The following is a 20146-nucleotide window of genomic DNA, read 5'->3' as shown; positions in this document are numbered from 1 at the left end:
GTCAACAGACTCAAAAAGCATTTGTTTCTAGTTCTCAGAGAAATTTAGATTTAAAATTCAAAACAATTTTGACCTTTCAGTTGAACAAAATTTAACTCAGTAATAGCAATAGTGTGGTGAACTAAATCTCTCTTTCTTCATTTTTTGGTATTGAGGATTAAATCCAGGGCCTTTCTCTTTTTTTTGTTTGTTTTTTTTTTTCCAGTACCGGGAATCGAACTCATGACCTTGCGCTTGCCAGGCAGGCGCTGTGCCGCTGAGCTAAATCCCCAGCCCCCAGGGCCTTTCCACTGAGCTACATCCCCAGTCCTTTTTAAAGTTTTCAAGGACTGGGGAGATAGGTCAGCGGCACAATGCCTGCCTGGCAAGTGCAAGGTCCAGAGTTCGATTCCCAGTACAAAAAAAAAAGTTTTGAGACAGGGTCTCTAAATGGATCAGGCTGTGTTCAAATTTATAATCGACCTTCCTCATTCAAAAAGTGCTGGGATTACAGGTATGTGCTGCCATACCTGGCTAAATTTATATTGGAAGAGCACAGAGAGAGGGAGGGGGAAAGAATGCATTATAAGAAAGAGAATGTCACATCTGGCATGGTTGTGCACATCTATAATCGTAGCGTTCTGAGAGGCTGAGACAGGAGGATTGTGTTTGAGGCCAGCGTGGATTACATATTGAGACCTTTCCCCAAAAACTAAAAAATTTTTTAAAAATACGCATAATGGTTCTAGAAAGTAACTTGAGGATGTGTAAAAAGGCTTGAATAATCATACCTGCTGAGCTAATTTAGTTTGATAACTTGATAGACTCTAGGTCTCTGTATAAAGAAGCTTTTGGTATTATTAGAAAAAAATAAGAAAAAAAAAAGAAAAAAATTAGAAGGCATTTAAATGTGCAGCTAGGGCTGGAGCTATAGCTCAGTGGCACAGCGCCTGCCCAGCAAGTGTGAGGTCGTGAGTTCAATTCTTGGTATTACCCCCGGAAAAAAACCCAAAACACCCCACAGAAAATGAAACAAAGTAAATGTGCAACAGTAGAGTATTAGTTATATTATGGTATAATGTATGATAGACAATAGTGCAATCAGTAATTATGCTTTGGAAGACTTGGGAATGCATGAAAATGCTTATGGATATAACAAAAGACAGTATATAGTTTGTTTTTTTTTTTTTTGGTAGTACTGGGGCTTGCTTTCAGGGACTTTGCACTGTTACATCCCCAACTCTTTCGTTTTTTTTTTGAGGCAGAGGTCCTACAAAATTGCCCAGGCTGGACTCAAACTTGTGGTCCTTCTGTCTTAGTTTCCCAGAGTGCTGGAGTACAGGCATGTGCCACCACATCCAGCAAGACAGTATATTTTGTATAAGGTATGTGATGAGTATACAAAAAGGAAATTAAACACTATTAAAGGGCTGACTTGATTCTTTCATACTTTCAAAATTGAATATGTATTATTCTGTATGTAATTGGAAAAAAAATAAAATGTTTTTTCTTTCTTGGCAATGCTGGAGACCCAACGCAAGATTGCTATACTATGGAGCTATATCTCCAGCCCTTTTTATTTTTTATTTTGAAACAGGTTCTTGTCAAGTAGCCCAGGTGGGACTGGGACTTGTGATCTTCCTACCTCATTCTTATCCAGTGTGAAGATTACAAGTGTGTTTCACTGTGCCTAGCTAAGACTTTTTTTTAATTGGTATAGTTTTAGATGTATAGTGATAACATTGAGTATAGTACATGATGTATCTGTTCTTTCTCAGTACACAATATATTTTGCTTTTTTCCCCATTCCTTCCACTCTGTTCAACCCTTTTAAGACATTTTTTTAAAAATTTATTTATTTTTTTGGTACTGAACTGAGGACCTTGCACTTGCCAGGCAGGCACTGTGCTACTGCGCTATATACCTGCCCCCGCCTTTTGTTTAATTTTATAGACGTATTTTTTTAAAAGATGTAACTCATGCTGATCTAATGTTCACTGAAGCTCTTTCTTTTTTTCTGTCAATTTAGTAGCTTCTCAACTTAGCCTGTAGAACATATATAACACACATATACACACACAGTTATACAGTTTCTGCCTGCCAACCTCTTGTAGTACAAAATCTGGCTCTGGTATAGTAATTTAAAAGGAACAATGTCTTCTGCCTTGGATTCAGCTGAAATACTTTTTCCTAATATAGAATGGCTATTTCCTTTCCTTTTAGTTTATCTGAATGAACTGTAGCGAGAGCAGTGCTTATGTTCTGTAAAAAAGACATTCTTAAGAACTGAGGATCTGTGTGGTTTGATCTGTTGTATTTTGCCTGAGGGAGGTACCCTTCAGGCCTCTAAGGCATTATTTATTTAGAAACAGTGTGTATTAGGGGCTGGGGATATAGCTTCGCGGCACAGCACCACCTGCCTGGCAAACGCAAGGTCTTGAGTTCGATTCCCGGTACCGGAAAAAAAAAAAACACAAAACAACAAAGAAACAGTGTGTATTAACTATTGTAATTGTCTGCTACTAACCTGCTTTGATTATTTATTTATTTTTAAATCTTTAAAAAATTAGGCCGGGGATATAGCTCAGTGGCATAAGTGCCTGACTAGCAAGCGCAAGGTCCTGAGTTCCATTCCTAGTACCAAAAAGAAAAACAAAACATAAAGTAAAAAAATAGTACTATTCAGTGTGAATATTAATGGTGGGCAGAATAGAGTGCTCACTGTTTGATGAGGTTAATAGTTACTAGTTGAGGTTGATGAGGTTACCTGTTACTAGTTTTAGAGATTTTCATTTCTCTATTGGCCTTTATACCCTCTGCATGAATATACTCAATCATAAGCCTATTTATTTTCTTCAGAGCACTTAATCTCTGAAATGATCTTCCTTTGTTATAATTTTTTTCCTCTTTTGAAAGGTGAAGTTTATAAAGAAAGAGACCTTTTCCATTTTGTTCAGTGTTACATATCTTGTTCAGAAAGAATGATCGGCAAGTAACGGTTTATTAAATATATATTGGGGGAAAAAAGACGATGGTCTGCTGTGTAATTCAGGGTGGCCTTGCACTCACAATGTATCCCAGGCTGGTGTGAAACTTGGCAATCCTCCTGCCTCAGCCTCTTTAGTGCTGGAATTACAGAGATGTGCACCACCACACCTAGCCTCTAAGGTACCGTTTAAAACAAAATATTGTGGCTTAGACTCGTATTTCTCAGAGGCTGTGAGAAGGCCCATTTTCCCTTATTTAAACACAGTTTTGCTGGTAGGTGGAGAGAAATTGGGTCAAATATGTATATGTTATACATGCACATGCATACATACACGCATATATACATGCGATATCTTAACTAATTCTTTTGTTTTTTGTTTTTAGATGGAAAGAGCTCAAATGGATCGAAGCGTTATAATCGCAAGCGTGAACCTTCCTACCCCAAAAATGAAAATTTTAGCAACCAGTCCCGTCGCTCCAATTCACAGAAAAGCAAAACTTTTAATAAGATGCCTCCTCAGAGGGGTGGTGGCAGCAGCAAACCCTTTAGCTCTTCTTTCAATGGTGGAAGACGAGATGAGGTATGGAATTTAAGAATGTCCTTTGTATTTATTATTGTATGTTTTTGAATATATACAAATACTTTTATTTTTGTCTTTAAATGTAACACAGGTACACATGTAAGTAAACTCCAAGTCCAGTAGAGGAAAGATTACAAAAGATACATAAGAAATAAAGAATGTTCTTTTTAGAATATAAGCACAAGATTTGAATTTTTTCCTCCTCAGTAGTTTATTAGTAGCTGAGGGAGGGCAAACGACAAGTAGAAGAATAGGTCATCAAAAAAAAAGTGGAGCTTGGTGGCGCATGGTTGTAGTCCCAGCACTTGGGAGGCTGAGGCGGGAGGGTCATTGTAAGTTTGAGACCAGCCTGGGGTACAAAGTGAGCTGAAGGCCAGCCTGAACTGCATAGTGAGACCCTGTCTCAAAAAGACCAAAAAGAAAAAAAAAAAGAAAAAGAATAGGTCATCAAAGCAATCTTGAGTAGTAGAGGATTAACTAGGTCTAGAACTTTGCCTCCTTTTTCCTCTGCTTGAAGGAAAAAGGTACCCTTGTTGCTGGTTGTGAAAAATTATAGCGAATTTGGGTACCTTAATTTGTACAGAACTTTTAGGTACCATTTGGAATATTAAAGTCAAAATGATGTTAGTTTGTGGCATTTGCCTTATAGTGTCTAGCAAAATGTAAAAAGCTTATATCCTTAGTCTCAGATACCCTACTTTTAGGAGTTTGTTAGATACATGTTTCTGGAAGTACATAAAGACGTTTTATGTACAAGTGTGTTTACTGCTATATTGTTTGTAGTTAGAAAATTTAGGAGACAACTTACATGCCTACCACCAAGAGACTGGTGAAATCATCCTGCCTTTTTTTTTTTTTTTTTTGGCCTTTTTCAGACAGGGTCTCACTGTGCGGTTCAGGCTGGCCTTGAGCTCACTCTGTAGCCCAGGCTGGTCTTGAACTTGGCAGCGATCCTCTTGCCTCAGTCTCCTGAGTGCTGGGATTATAGGTGTGCGTCACCATGCCCCTCTTTCCTGCTTTTTTTAATGATCCAGAGTTTTATAACCATTATAGAATAAGATTAAATGGATATGATCATGTAAAAATTTACTCACCAAATACCAATAGCAGTGTGGAATATAGCATTAAATAGAACATTGTCTTTGTCCTTCAGGAGCTTCTATTCTAGTTTGGAGAGACAATAAACCACTATGTAATAAATTTGATGGTAAGTGCTTATTGGCTTAAAAGATTTAAAAATGTAGATGGAGGGAGGAAAAGGGATAAAGAATAAGGAGTAGAGTTTTAAATTTGCCTTGTTTTTGTTTTTGTCATGCTGGGGATTGAATCTGGGGCCTCCAGCATGCTACACCAATGATCTATCACTGAGTTAGACCCAGAAGTGCAATTTTTGTTTTGTTTTGTTTTTATTTTAAAGAGGGAAAGAAGGATAACATAATAATAGAGGGGGCTTACCAAATTATAGACCAAGTGGTAGGAAATTATCAGTGGTTATTGTTTTACATATTGTTATCTACAAGATAGTTTCTCAGGAAAACAGACAAATAATAGTGAGTTACAGACAAAAGAGGTAGGAGATTATCAATAGCAATTTTTGTTTTGTTATTGTTTTTTGAGACAGGGTCTTGCTATGTATGCAAGCTGTCCTTGAGCTCACTTTGTAGCCCAGGGTGGCCTCGAACTTGCAGCAATCCTCTTGCCTCAGTCTCGCAAGTGTTGGGATTACAGGTATGTGCGACCTTGGGCAGGCAGAAGTGCAGTTTTAGAAGGTGGCTAGGGGATGCTTATGTGTGGATTTGAGATATTCATGAAGCAAGGGAGTATACTGTAGGGTTTGAGGGAGAACGTTTGCCAGAAGGCATAGAAAAAAGCTAGTAGGCTAGTGTCATTGGAGGAGAACTAGGAGATGAAGCCAAAAACTGGCAAGCACTTCAGCAGGTCGTGCTTCTTTACCTGATGGGGTGACCTGTACCTTCATTCCTGAAAGTTCTGTGCTTTTTGACATCCTTCCTGGGTTGGGTTATGTAGGTTCCCATGACCTTAATAATAGGGCAGTATTAAGAGGCACCCTAAGGGATCTCTTGCACTCCAAATATAGTCTTTCTTTCCTCCATTGTGGGGTAATAGTCCAATTTTCCCTTAGTAGTCTGGACCAGTCACCCCTACCAACACTATAAGTCCCTTTTTAGCTATTTTACTCAGTCATGAGAAGCCCAAAATGATTGGGGGGAAGTCTTAAGCTTTTAGTTAAATAGAATCATTATTATGTTTCCTGGTATTACTTTTCCTTATTCTAGAACTTTTAGGTCAGTAGAACATAAGGTTGCAGGAACAGAAAGCAGAAACTTTGCTAGTACCATTCTCACTTTCACCCTTTGATTCCTGGACCCTGTGGATCCTGGCTGTGGGAGAAACAGTACCATATAGTGGATGCTGATTTAAAACATAATGTACAGCCTTCTGAAGAACCTTGCACCAGCCCTGCAAGTATTGCCACTAGCTGGCACTGCAGTTGCTATACTAAGAGCTGGAGATAGCAGGTATGGTTGCACATACCTGTAACCCCAGCCTTCTGGGAGGCTGAGGCTGCAGGATCACAAGTTCAAGCCCAACCTGGGCAATCTAGTAATCTGATAAGAGTCTGTTTCAAAATAAAATTTAAAATTTAGGATCATATGGAGCCTTTCATGGAACTTGGCCTTTGTTCAGAGAGATGGGATTAAAAAAGAAAAGTAAGATAATCTAATATCCAATCTTAAAGGACAACCTGGAAGCAGGAAATCTAATTAGGAAACCATAAAAATACCTTTTTTTTTTTTTTGCGATGATAGGGATTGAATCCAAAATGTAGAGCATCCTTCGCAAACCACTAAGCAGCACTTTTAACCCAATAAAGAGACTCTTTTTTTTTTTTTTTTTTTTTGAGACAGGGTCTCACTATGCAGTTCAGGCTGGCCTTGAGCTCACTTTGTAGCCCAGGCTGGTCGAACTCAAAACAATCCTCCTGCCTCAGCCTCCAAAGTGCTGGGATTACAGGTGTGTACCACCACACCCGTCTAAAGATACTTTTGATGAGAGTGATGGAAGCTTTGAAACAGAGCTGTTAGCATACAATTGGTGTTTTTTGTTTTTTTTTCTTTTATATAGTTGGTGTTTAAAACTATGGAACTAAATGAGATCATTAAGGAGTGTGTTGCAAAGCGGTCTAGGTTGAAGAGCTGTATACCGAATCAGGCTAATAAGGAGCCAGCAGGAGATGGAGCAGGAAATGGTTGTTGAGGGAGGAAAGAGAACTAAAACCCAGATGGAAAAACTCATCACTTTTGTTAAGTGATATTAATAGGTTAAGAATAGGATCAAAGGCTGGGTGTGGTGGCACACACCTATAGTCCAGCACTTGAGAGGCTGAGACAGGAGGATCCAAAGAGTTCAGGGCCAACCTTGGCTCCATCCACAGTGAGTGCAAGGCCAGTCTGAACTACCCTGTCTCAAAAATCCAAAAAAAGAATAGGACCAAAAGTTAACCTTTGGATTTGAGAATGTGAAGGTATGATATTGGTGTTGAGTTGCTTTGTTGGAGTGATGACAAAAAAACTGATGGGCATAGATTTAAGAGAGAATAGGAGGAAGGGAAAAAGAAACAGCAAATATAGACCATACTTTCTCAGTGACTTTGTTCTGAAGGGGTTAGAGAGGTGCACTAGCAGCTTGAGAGCACTGTGCAGTCAAGAGGGATTGTGGTGATTAGGAAGGTTACGCATGGCTCTGCTAGTGATGTGGTTCTGGTGATGGGGAAGGTGATACAGGGGAGAGGGAAAATGATGGATGGTGCAGTCTAGTACAGAAGTGAAGGAGTTGGCCTTGCCAGTTCATTTTATCCAAAGTAACAAGGGGAAAGCTTGGTGACAGGGTGTTGGGAGTTCTTTGCTGGTTGTGCTTATTTTTTCCTTTGAAATGTATAAGGTAAACTGAGAGGGGGCCACTTGGGAGCCTGATAAATGGAGGGGGTGTCTGGGAGAGAAGGGAATGCATGGACTGTGGAAGTGTGGTAGGGTTCACTGTGGCTCCTAGGCAGCCTGAGGTGCTACATTAGTGATACAGGCTGTGTAGTTGTGTCACTTAGCTGTCTTTCACTGCCCTGAGGCTGCTATGGAGGGGAAGGTTTCACTAGGTGAATATAGCAGATAAAAGACGGAGTAGTGGACCACAGAATCAAAGTAAATTTGAGAGGGAGGATTGGGTCACTAGTTTGGAGACTAGGTGTAGATAAAGAATTGTTGAAATACAGACTTCCCTGAAAATAGAATGAATTTCTGGTTGGATATTAAGTACGGCTTACTAAACTCCAAATTTGTTGTTCAAAATGAAGATGATAGCTGGATATGATAGCACACACCTGGAATTCCAGCTACCTGGGAGATTGAGGCAGGAGGATTGCAATTTGAGCCCAGCCTGGATAATTTAGTGAGATCCTATCTCCAAATAAAAATGATCTGGAGATGTAGCTCAAAGGGTTTAACCCCTGGTACTTCCCTTCTCTTCAAGAAAAAGGAGAATCAAGTAAGTGAAGGGTCTTTGGAAAGAGAACCAGGAATTATAATAGGTGGCATTACATAGAGTGACAATGACCAGTTAGGACAACAAGAGAAAGCAAAAGCTTAAAAAGTGTGGGGAGTTTTATTGACTGAGCACAGATCTTAGATCTTAGATCTCAGTTTGAGATATAGGGGAGAGAAGGCCGATTAGAGGAGAGGAGAGCCATATAAGCTTTCACTCACACAAACAGTGTGTGCGGCACACATACCACGGGTCTCTGGGGTATGAGAGAAGAGAGAAGACCTGGAAGTCTTGGGCTTCCTGTGGTGACTTACATAAGTGATGTGGAGCACGCTTGAACTCCTGTCTTTAAGATTAAAAAAAGGCAGTTATTCAACTATGTTATGCCATGGGTTGTATTTATTTTGAAAGGTCATGTACCATGATTCTATGTACAAAGAATATCTTAACATATTTATTGCCTCAATAGAAGGCACCTACCTTTTTTTTTTCTGCCATACTGGGAATTGAACCCATGAATCCCTGAACTGTACCTCTCTCCCTTTATTTTTTAATTTTAAGTCAAGTTCATATTGAGTTGACCTGGCTGGTCTTTTTTTTTTTTTTGTCTTTTTGAGACAGGGACTTGCTTTGTAGTTCCGGCAGACCTTGAGCTCACTTTGTAACACAGGCTAATCTCGAACTCTCAACGAGCCTTCTGCCTCAGCCTCCCAAGTGCTGGGATTACAGGTGTGTGTCACCACGCCTGATGACCTGGCTGGTCTTGAGCTTGGCAATTCTGCCTCAGCCCTTCAGGCAGCTGTGAGTACAGGTGTATGTCACTGGGCCCAACACACACATTGTATCTCCTTTTGTCCTCTGTAGAGTCTTTTTTTATTGTACTATTTTTTTTCTTTTCTTCTTTTTGCGACAGAGGCTGGTCTTAAACTCTATAGCCCATGAACTATGAACTCAGGGAAATCCTCCTGCCTCAGCCTCTCAGTTCAGGGATTATAGGCATGCACCACCACACCCAGCATGCCTTAGATTTGTTTTGTTTTGTTTTGTTTTTCCTGTACCAGGAATCGAACTCATGACTTTGCGCTTGCCAGGCAGGCGCTGTGCCACTGAGCTAAATCCCCAACCTCCTCCTTAGATTTTTTTAACAATATTTGCAAGTGGTGCTTCCAGAAAATCTCCAGATTTGACCAAGCAGCCAAAGCCTCTTATATTTGCATTTCCTCTGGCCTAGTAATTCCTTCTATACTTTCAAAATAAATACAGTGATACACCAGTTCACAAACTTTATTCCATGATTCTAGAAAAGATGGCTACATTCAAATTCATGTGGGGAAGATGGCCGCAGTCATGTTAGTTGCCCAATGCAGAGTTTGCAAAGAAATCAAAATTTTGCCAAACAGTTCCGTTTGTGAACCAAATTGTTGGCAAACAAAAGCACTCATAAACTAGATGATGGGGGTGTAGGTCATGGAAGAGCACATGTATAACCTGTGTGAAGCCCTGGATTTGATCCTCAGCACCACAGAAAAGGAGCAGGGGTAAGAAGGGAGGAGAGGAAGGAAGAAAAGGAAAGAGAATTACAGCCAGATGTGGTGGCGCATACCTCCCAGCGCTTGGGTGACTGAGGTAAGAGGACTGAAACAAGTTCAAGGCCAGCCCAGGCTATGTTCAAGGTCAGCCTGACCTGCATAAGCGAGACCCTGTCTCAAAAAAAAAAAAAGACATATGCCCAAATATTTGTATATAAGGATCTATCCAAAAATGTTTATCAGAGCCTTATCTTTTTTGTTGTTTTGAGACAGGGTTTTGCTGTGTAGTTCAGGCTGGCCTTGAACTTACTATGTAGCCCAGGCTGGCTTCAAACTCATGGCAGTCCTGCCTCAGCTTCCTGAGTGCTGGGATTACTGCACACCACCATGCCTGACTTCAGAACATTATTTTTATTTTGTTTTGGTTCTTTAGGAGTTTATTTTGGCTTAGTTTGTAAAGGTTTCAGTCCGTAGTTAGCTGGCTCCAAGGCAGTGCAGTATGGCAGAGGAGAAACAGCTCATGTTGTGAATGACAGTAGGAAGCAGAGGGAAAGGAGTGGCATTATCTTTGACAGTGGAAAAGCTACAAACAATTCTTACCACATAACAGCATTAAAACGTGGTGTTCCCATGTTATGCTATGTATATAGTCATTTATTTTATTTTATTTTTTTTTTTGGCTTTTCTCCGGTACGAGGAACCAAACTCACAACCTTGCGCTTGCCAGGCAGGCGCTTTTGCCACTGAGCTAAATCCCCAGGCCCTGTATATAGTCATTTAAAGTGACGGTGTACCAGCATTTAGTGGTGCTGTGGAGTGTTTATAAACTTGAATGGGAAACTGAGACTGAGAAGTGATCTAGCTGACTCTTGCTGAAAATTGAAATACACTGTGACATTTGTTCTATCTTTGTATGCGGTGCTGTTTCTCATAAACAGTTTCTTGGTACTTTCTAAACTTTTTCTACATTGCTGATTGCTGGTTTATTTCTGGACACAGACTAGTCTGCCTGCATGTTCTTTTTTTTTTTTATTTTTAAAAATTTTTTCCAGTACTGGAAATCAAACTCACGACCTCATGCTTGCCAGACAGGCTCTGTGCCACTGAGCTAAATCCCCAGCCCCCTGCATGTTCTAATTATCAGTTTTGCTTAACTGTGTGTCTGAGATGCGAGGTCTCTGGCAGTATCCATAAACGTATGGGAATTCGCACCTGCCTGTAGGCCACTTCAGACTCGGTTTGTTAGAAAGAAGTCAGAAAACAAGTAGCTATCAAAAAATGAAGATGTGGGGCTAGGGTGTTCCGCTCACAGGCCCAGTGCTTACCTGGGATGCACAGGGCCCCTGCTTTGATGTCTGGCTCTGGGGGAAGAACTAAATAAAAAGGGTGAAAATGTACCAGGGTCCCAATGGGAGTATAGAAAGATTAATCCTCCAGTCTATACATCTTTTGTGCTTTACGATAGCTAAGGGAGTTTCTGCTGGGCTTTATCATTTAATAGTTATTTGTCATTTAGCAGAACAGACCTTAATGGGATGACAGAAGCTGTTTTCCCTTCTTCACTCCCATCAGGTATTGGGTTTGCTTTCATATTACCCTGTTCTAGGAAGATTGTTTACCTTAAGCCTATGTTTCATTTAGTTAACATTTGAGTCATTTCAGAGGGGGTTTTGTGCTGGTTTTGCTGTAAATTGGTAAATGTTGTCCTAAATTAAAATACTGTCATTCTCTCTAGGTAGCAGAGGCTCAGCGGGCAGAGTTTAGCCCTGCCCAATTCTCTGGCCCTAAGAAGATCAACCTGAACCACTTGTTGAATTTCACTTTTGAACCACGTGGCCAAGCAGGTCACTTTGAAGGCAGTGGACATGGCAGCTGGGGAAGAAGGAACAAGTGGGGACATAAACCTTTTAACAAGGAACTCTTTCTACAGGCCAAGTGAGTCTTTCTGCTACTGTGGGGGAAGTGAAATTTAGTCTCTCTGGGTAGGTGAGGTGCTATGAGGCTTTCTTTTTTTTTGTTTGTTTTTTTTCCGGTACCAGGAATTGAACTCACGACCTCGCGCTTGCCAGGCAGGCGCTGTGCCGCTGAGCTAAATTCCCAGCCCCCAATGAGGCCTTCTTTAAACTACTACAGGAGAGTGTTGAACTCCATCCTCAGTCTTTTTTTTTTTTTTTAAGCTGCTGAGGTTAGGTTTGATTTTGTGATCACTTGCCTTAGCTTCCCAGTGTAGCTGAGACTACAGGTGTACCCCACTGCGGTTGGCTCCTCTTTTGTTTTCTTTTGTGTAGTATAAGTTGTATGATTTGACCTTGGATCTGGACTGAAGTAAGCATTATCTGCTTTACATGAACTGGTCTCAACTCTTTGAGAACAGTTTTTTACTGCCTTGAAGACTAGCCATGTTCTGGGGCTCTAAGGGTGGCAGGTGGAAATCTGTTTACTGTTGATTGAGGGAACTATAGTCTGGGTTAATTTTAGTTCAATGGAGACCAGTGGGGAACTTGGCTAGGCTTGGAAGCAGAAAAAATAGTTCATGGGTTTGGACTGCTACCTGCTGAGTCTGGAATCTATCCAGAGCCAAGCTCAGAATTTAGGCTGAAATTCTTGTATAGTACTTTATGAATCATGGCTGTTATGGCCTGTTTTTGAATTATGAGTGAAGAAATTAATTTTGCTGAGGGTATGGGTAATGTTGCTCTCTTCCTCTTTCCTCCTTATTTATAGCTGCCAATTTGTGGTGTCTGAAGACCAAGACTACACAGCTCATTTCGCTGATCCTGATACCTTAGTCAACTGGGACTTTGTGGAACAGGTGGTGAGTAGCTCAACAAAACTTAGAAGTTGATGAGAGATAGAACTAAAGAAAGGGATGGTGGTGGCACAGCAGCTGTTGGCTGTGTTACTGCCAGTTTCTTTTCCTGCCTGGCCTTATTATGGTAGTATAAGTTGTATGAGACTGGTAGTATAGGTAGTATAGTATAGGTAGTATAGTATAGGTAGTATAGTTTTCCTTAAGGAAAACTATAATAATTTCCCAGAGGTCAGTCCCCATTTCCTCCTGGAGTTCATTTTGTAACTAGTTGGCGCTGTCCTGCTGGGATGGGATGGAAGCACCTGGTTTCAGTTTATGTACAAAGTCATATCTACCAACGCCCTCTCCTGGGAAGTGGCAACCAGGGACTGTGAGGGACCATCACTATCCTGCCCAGGTGGATTCATTTATGTGGATATTGCTCCACTGGCAGCCCTTTTAGCAAGCAGTGTCAAATTAGCACACAGTTGTGCTTCTGCCAAAGTCGCTGCTGCATTTGTTTTCCACTGAAGTTGTGAACTCCAGTGAGAATCTGTTTGCTGATCCTAAAAGGGTATTTGATGTAGAATAACTTTCAAAATGATATTGTCCCTTCCTCTTTCCCTCCTTTTCTCTTTTCTCTTTCTCCTTCCCTTTTTTCCTTTTTATCTTTTCTAGCAGGGGTTTTTTGAGATCCCAAAGCTTAGACTCCCATTACTGTGAAAATTTATGAAGTCCCCTGATAGTGACATAGAAAGTCTATAAAACTTAAGTTTATATGCATTTGGTTCAAAAACAGAGGCATATATAAAGTAAAAGTTTTTGACTTTGTTAGAAATCATTGACTTTTGGACCCCTTGCTATGCCTTTATGTGTACATAATAAATATTTTTTACAAGTGGGTTTATAGGATTTCTTGTCATTTTTTTCCTTTAATATAGGACCCACAAACACCTGTTAACAAATTTCTTTCTTAAGCCATTATTATAGTTTCCTTAATGATTAGCTTAAAAGTGCTGTCATTTATATACCTGCATTGTTAAATAGTTTTATGAAGGTATGTTGAATACAGGTGTGTGGGAATGAGAGAAGAGAGGCTTTTAACTTTGACCATCTCTTGTTGATTGTGAAAGCTGTAAAACTGTGCTATTTTGTTTCAGCGTATATGTAGCCATGAAGTACCATCTTGCCCAATATGCCTCTATCCACCTACTGCAGCCAAGATCACCCGCTGTGGACACATCTTCTGCTGGGCATGCATCCTGCATTATCTTTCACTGAGTGAGAAGACCTGGAGTAAATGTCCCATCTGTTACAGTTCTGTGCATAAGAAGGATCTCAAGAGGTGAGACAGAGACAGCTACTAGGTTAGACCCCCGTCTGTGAACTCCTTGATCTGCTTCATCTCAATGTCCATGTTTCAGTGTTGTTGCCACAGAGTCGCGCCAGTACGTCGTTGGTGATACCATTACGATGCAGCTGATGAAGAGGGAGAAAGGAGTGTTGGTGGCATTGCCCAAATCTAAATGGATGAATGTAGACCATCCTATTCATCTGGGAGGTAAGTTCAGTTAAATTTTGGGGCAAATAATCCTGAGTACAGCTGTTAGTCTATTGAGTATTCCTCTGTTGTGTCAAGTTAAGCCTTTGGACAAGCCAGTTCTAGTGTGACTAAGTTAGTTAGGATTCCAGTAGGTTAGAATGGCGTTTGCAGAGTAGTTTAACTCTTGGTTTCAGGTTCGGTTCAATTATACATATCTATGTTATTTTATGTCATTTTACCAGGGTTTATTGAAAATTATCTGGCATCATGCTCAGTCTTGGGGGTTTGAGTCAGCCAGCTTTGCTGTCATCAAAGGACACAGCAGTCTAATAGAAGAAACAGATGATAGGCCATAAGGATATGAAGAGTTAATAAGTACTTACAGTGGGGAAAGTATGAGCTATTATATTCTCATTTTCCATGTGGAATTGAGCATTTGATCAAAGTGACATTTAGTCTTTGAAGGAAAGAAAGTTCTCAAATGATATTGAAAGAATTGATGATTCTTAGTGGAAACAATATCTTACTCCATTCATAAACATTATTTCAAGGGGGTTGAGGATATAGCTCAGCAGCACAGCACATGTGTGGCAAGCATGAGGTCCTGAGTTTAATTCCTAGTAACTGCCCCCGCTGCAAAAAAAAATTTCAAGGTAGCTTGAAGAACTAAATGTAAAAAAAAATCCAAATCTTTAAAAGAAAATTTGAGGGGCTGGGGATTTAGCTCAGCAGCACAATGCCTTCCTGGCAAACGCAAGGTCGTGAGTTTGCAGTTTATTGTCTTAAAAAAATCGGTAGGTTTTGTTTTTCATCTGCTGGCTTTCTTGTAGATGAACAGCACAGCCAGTACTCCAAGTTGCTGCTGGCCTCTAAGGAGCAGGTGCTGCATCGCGTTGTTTTGGAAGAGAAAGCAGCCCTGGAGCGGCAACTAGCGGAGGAGAAGCACACTCCTGAGTCCTGCTTTATTGAGGCAGCTATCCAGGAGCTCAAGGTAAGAGAGGATGTGTTAGGAGCTAAAACGCCGAGGTGCCGAATTTTCCCACTCTGTGTTGGAGGACAAGGGAATGCAGAGGGCAGTTACTTCAAGCCTTCATTGAAGCTTATAAGCTTGGAATGGCTGGAAAAAAACAATCTCCTCATGGGTTTGTGTGGTGATGGAAGGGCTGCCTTCCTAAAGGAAGGTTTATCAGGCTCTTTCTAGAGCCAAAAGGAAAAGATCAGAATGATTTTGAGTAATTGTGACAGTGGAGTTTCTTAACATAGGTACATTTTTAATTAAGCAAGGTAGGTGTTTTGTTTTTATTTTTTGAGACAAGATCTCACTGTGTAGTTCAGGTTGGCCTTGAGTTCACTATGTAGCCCAGGCTGGTTTTGAACTCACAGTAATCCTCTTACCTCAGTCTCCTAAGTGCTGGGTTTACAGGTATGTACCACCATGCTAGGCTAGGTAGATTTCTTTCTGTGCCTGAAAAAATACTGGATTTATTTTTTAAAGGTATTTTGGAGAGGCATTGTGGAGAAAGTACAATGGTCAACCTAGCAGGCCTTAGCAATACCTGCTGAGATCTTGGAATAGTAAGAAGTAAGCTGAGTAAAGATTCTCTAGGTTCTCGGTCCTCCACAACAGCTTCCTTAAATTATGATTATTTTCCTCACAGGCTTACTAATGTGCATTGGAACAAGTTCAGAGCAGTGCTCATCCCCAGAACACACTTTGAGAACCACTGACACAGATCAGGACAGTAAAAGCCCTCACTTGTGGAGTAGGTTGTATGTAATAGGCCTAGTGCTGAAAGCACATCTGTAACCACTGCATTTCCTGCAGTAGTAGAAGCAACTATCCACTTTTATGTTTGAGGAAATGGAACCATAGGGTAGCTTACTTGTTCAAGGGCATGTAACTAGATTGGGTGAGGCTAGCATTTGAATTCCTTTTTCTGTCCTCATGTGATGATGCATGTCTGTAATTCCAGCTGTCTAGGGGGCCAACTGGAAGTTTGCAAGTTCTAGCTCCACTTGGTCAGTTTATCAGTTTAGTAACTTAGCAAAGTCCTTTCTCAAGAAAACAAAACAGGTTGTCCGAGTTTAAGTGGGGGTAGCCAAAGGTTTTTCACCTATTCTGGGCTTGTTTCTGAGTATCATTTGTAACAACTGGAAGGCTACCTTTGTTTTTGTTTTTGTTTTGTTTTGTTTGAGGCAGGGTCTTAGTAGTGCAGGCTGGCCTTGAACCTGCTTATGTAGTCCAGACTGGCCTCAAGTTCATAGCAATCTTCCTGCCTCAGCCTTCCAGGTGCTGGGATTATAGGTGTGAGCTACCATGTCTGGCTGGAAGGCTACTTTTATGTTCTTGGATATTTGTTTAAAAAGTTTTTTGTGTATATTAAGGTCAGAGATTCTAAGCAAAGAATCATCCTTTGTGAGTACCAGATATTTTTTGATGCTGGTTTTCTTCAGAGTTGGGATTGTTGTTTTTTTTTTTCTCTCTTTTTTGCTTTACTGGTGACCAATCAAGCACTTCAGGCAACCAGTCTGCCATTCTCAGCCCAAAGAACAAGGATTTTAAGAATCTAACTAATAAGCCTTTCCTGTCGGGTCTTGTCTTATTCTTGTCAGTCTTTTTTGGCATCAACCTTTTTTTTTGTTTTGTTTTGGGGTACCGGGGATTGAACTCAGGACCTTGTGCTTGCCAGGCAGATGCTTATGCCACTGAGCTATATCCCCAGCCCTTTGGCATTAAACTTGCTTTGGTGTCCTCTCTGGTGGCTTTAGACTCGGGAAGAGGCTCTGTCAGGATTGGCTGAAAGCAGAGGGGAGGTCCCTGGTGTCGTTGCTGCTCTGGAACAGCTGGTGCTGATGGCTCCCTTGGCGAAAGAGTCTGTTTTTCAACCCAGGAAGGTCAGTGTGCCCCTGTTACAGATCAGCTGGCTACTATTCCTCAAATATTGCCACTGAGCTAGTAGGCACCTTTGTGAGATCTGAATTCTCTTGGGAGAACAGAGGGTTATGACTATATTCTGTACACCTTCCAAGGTGTTAAATCCATGTATGTGATAACTCAGATATACATCAAGGGAGCTTTTTATGCCTACCTTCGCCACATCATTTTTGGGAAACAGGATGCATACTTTCTTTTGATTTTGAGTTTGTTCCACCAGGGTGTGCTGGAATATCTGTCTGCCTTTGAGGAAGAAACCACAGAAGTTTGTTCTTTGGGCTCTGCTCTCCCTCTGGTAGAGGAAGAGGAAGCAGTGTCTGAACCAGAGCCTGAGGGTTTGTCAGAGACCTGTGATGACTTGGAGTTAGCAGAAGACAATCTTGGGGAGGGGACCGTTTGTAATGAGTCCAGCCAGCAGGAACCTGTCACTAAGCCTGGCTTCACACACCTGAGCAGCTCGCCTTGTTACTACTTTTACCAAGGTGAGGGCTCCTGAGGAGGAGGGCTGGGTTCCCACACTGCTGGATCTGGTGGGGAGGGTCACAGTGCCTTTCAGCATGGGCAGGGAGAGGCAGGCCTAGCCATGAGAGGGCCCATGCTGAGGGCTGCCCAAGATTGTTATGTGATAGAGCCCTTGTCTTCAGCGGAGGATGGGCAGCACATGTTCCTGCACCCCATCAACGTGCGCTGCCTTGTGCGAGAGTATGGTAGCCTGGAGCGGAGTCCGGAGAAGATCTCAGCGACTGTGGTAGAGATTGCCGGGTACTCCATGTCTGAGGTAAGGGCCTGCCTTTAGAACAGGAGGATGAGGGAGCAGCATTAAACTAATCTCTACAGGGTAGGTCTAGCCAGCCTAAATCCATAAGGGTTTAGGCATTTATTTATTTATGTATGTGACACAAGGGCTCAGACTCAGAGCATTGCACATGCTAACGTGCTAGGCAAGTACTGCACTTCTGAGCTACCCCTCCAGCCCTATTTTTTAAAGATTTATTATTTCTGTGGTATTGGGAATTGAACTCTGGGCCTTTGCACTGCGCTATATCACCAGCCCTTTATTCATTGATTTTTTTTTTTTTTAATTTTTATTTTGAGAAAGAGTCTAGCTAAATTGCCCAGGCTGGCTGGGCTTGAACCTGTAATCCTGCCTCGGCCTCCCAGAGTGCTGGGATTATACAGTGTATCACCATGTCTGGTACCCACTGTATTTTTAAGTCTGTTTTTGTTGGTGATGATGCTGTGAATTTTTAAAAGAGTTATATGATTTTCTTTTATTGTGCCAAAGTTCTTGTAAGTCAGTTTCTACTATGCCCTGCATCTCGGTTTATTTGTTGTAGTTTGGGGAGATAGGTATCCTCTCTTTTCAATCATGGTAAAGCTTGTTCTTGTTTTCTTTTTCCTTATTCTTTGGGAGACCTTTCCAAATATCTGAAGTTCATTGAAGCTTTAAGCTAGGTTACACAGGTTTGAAGTACATTTTTAGCAGAGCAGGTACCAGAGTTATGGTCTGATAATTTACACATGAGAACTTTGGCCTTTGGGAATTATTCCTACATTCACAAATTGGTTATAAGCCTCGAAATTAGAGACTCTGAGCACTGTGAACATAATTAGAAACACCCATCAAACATAATCAGAAAAAGTAAAGAAAAGAAAATTAATGATCTCTTCAGTTTTTACTGTTCAGACCAAACTTCTTTCAGTAGGGAAACGAGATTTTTAGTAGCTGTCAGTGCTTCTCTTCCTGTTTCATTCTCTTCCATCCTCACACTGTTTTATCTTCCCTGTTCTCTCCCCTTAGTTATGGATTTTAAGTCCCAGTCTGAATGTATGTACACTGGTGGAAATACGGGTTGGGACCCTGTACTAAAGAGTTAGGCCGGGCCTTAGTTGCATATGGTCCCTTTTCCAATGTAGGATGTTCGACAGCGTCATAGATATCTTTCTCACTTGCCACTCACCTGTGAGTTCAGCCTCTGCGAACTGGCTCTGCAGCCTCCTGTGGTCTCTAAGGAAACCCTAGAGATGTTCTCAGGTGAGAAAGCTCGTTTTACTTGTCTTTACAGTGGGATTCAAGGATTCTTGGGGAAACCTAGTGTAAGAAGAGATGGAAGAAGTAGTATGTATTGTGAGTCAGTACCTCCCGAAACTCTCCATTCATCTAGTCCAGGTGAGCCCACGAGTGTGGGCTTAGCTCCTAGTCAGCTGGGAGGAGTTACTGACCAGGTGGTCTGGGGTCTGCCTTCTCATAACTTGACCAACCCACAGATGACATTGAGAAGAGGAAGCGTCAGCGCCAGAAGAAGGCTCGGGAGGAACGCCGCCGAGAACGCAGAATTGAGATGGAGGAGAACAAGAAACAGGGCAAGTGTAAGTGCATTAACTCTGATCTGTGAGTCTGCTGTGAGTCATTGTGTGGGGCCCTCATGTCCAGGCCCAGGAGTCAGAACGCTTCAGTTCATGCTTAGCTTTGCCATTTGTTTCCTACTGTGAGTCTTGAGAGTGTCCCCTTCGAGGCTTGGTTGAGAATTTAATGAGTTTATGTGGGTCAAAGTATGCATAACACAGAAAAAAGGGAGATGACTTTGTCCTGGCATAATCGATGACAGAAACCTGTTCCAGGGAAGGAAATGGGAGCTCTGCTGAAAGTGCTGAGGGCAATCATCCCCTATAATCTTTGGATCACGGACCTCACCTGTATTAAAGGAGACAGCCCTTCATAGTCCCAAGAGTGTCTGCGCTCTTGGCTAAGGAAAGGATTTAGCTGTAAGTATATATGTGGGTTCCCAACACTGTGTAGCTACTTGGCACATGTCCTAGAGTTTGAGAAAACAAATGTTTCAGGACAGGATTTTTTGTTGTTGTTTTAATAATTTCACTATATAACTATTCAGACAGGTAGAGCAATAGAATACTGAACCCGTATGCTTATCACCCAACTTCAGATCTTGTTTTTTGAGGTAGGGTCTTTGTAGTTCAGGTTGGCCTCAGACTCACAGTGGTCCTCCTTCCTCAGTCTCCTGACTACTCGGATTACAGGCATGTGCCACCATATCCAGCTTCAGTTGTTAAAATAAGACTTTTATTTATTTATTTATTTTTTATTTTAAAGAGTAAAAGAAGGATAACATAATAATAGGGGGGGGCTTACCAAATTACAGACAAAGTGGTAGGAAATTATCAATGGTTATTGTTTTACATATTGTTATCTACAAGATAGTTTCTCAGGAAAACAAATAGACA

At 41.3% G+C, this 20146-nt stretch overlaps 1 protein-coding gene across 1 annotated transcript in view; it reads left to right on the top strand.

The window, feature by feature from the left end:
• Positions 1-20146, top strand: part of Rnf10 (ring finger protein 10) — a gene marked incomplete in the record, with an annotated part of 45654 nt that overhangs the window by 10618 nt on the left and 14890 nt on the right. The window contains 11 exon segments of the mRNA XM_013520422.1: positions 3352-3548; positions 11370-11569; positions 12359-12449; positions 13586-13770; positions 13850-13986; positions 14799-14959; positions 16738-16863; positions 17124-17385; positions 17533-17681; positions 18821-18938; positions 19172-19273. Of these exon segments, the coding sequence (XP_013375876.1) occupies positions 3352-3548; positions 11370-11569; positions 12359-12449; positions 13586-13770; positions 13850-13986; positions 14799-14959; positions 16738-16863; positions 17124-17385; positions 17533-17681; positions 18821-18938; positions 19172-19273 (1728 nt within the window).

This window comes from Chinchilla lanigera, unplaced genomic scaffold (assembly GCF_000276665.1).
Source record: "Chinchilla lanigera isolate Chin_1 unplaced genomic scaffold, ChiLan1.0 scaffold00054, whole genome shotgun sequence".
Classification (NCBI taxonomy): domain Eukaryota; kingdom Metazoa; phylum Chordata; class Mammalia; order Rodentia; family Chinchillidae; genus Chinchilla; species Chinchilla lanigera.
The sequence above is the reverse complement of the archived record's forward strand: the minus strand, read 5'-3'. Positions and strand labels throughout refer to the sequence as shown.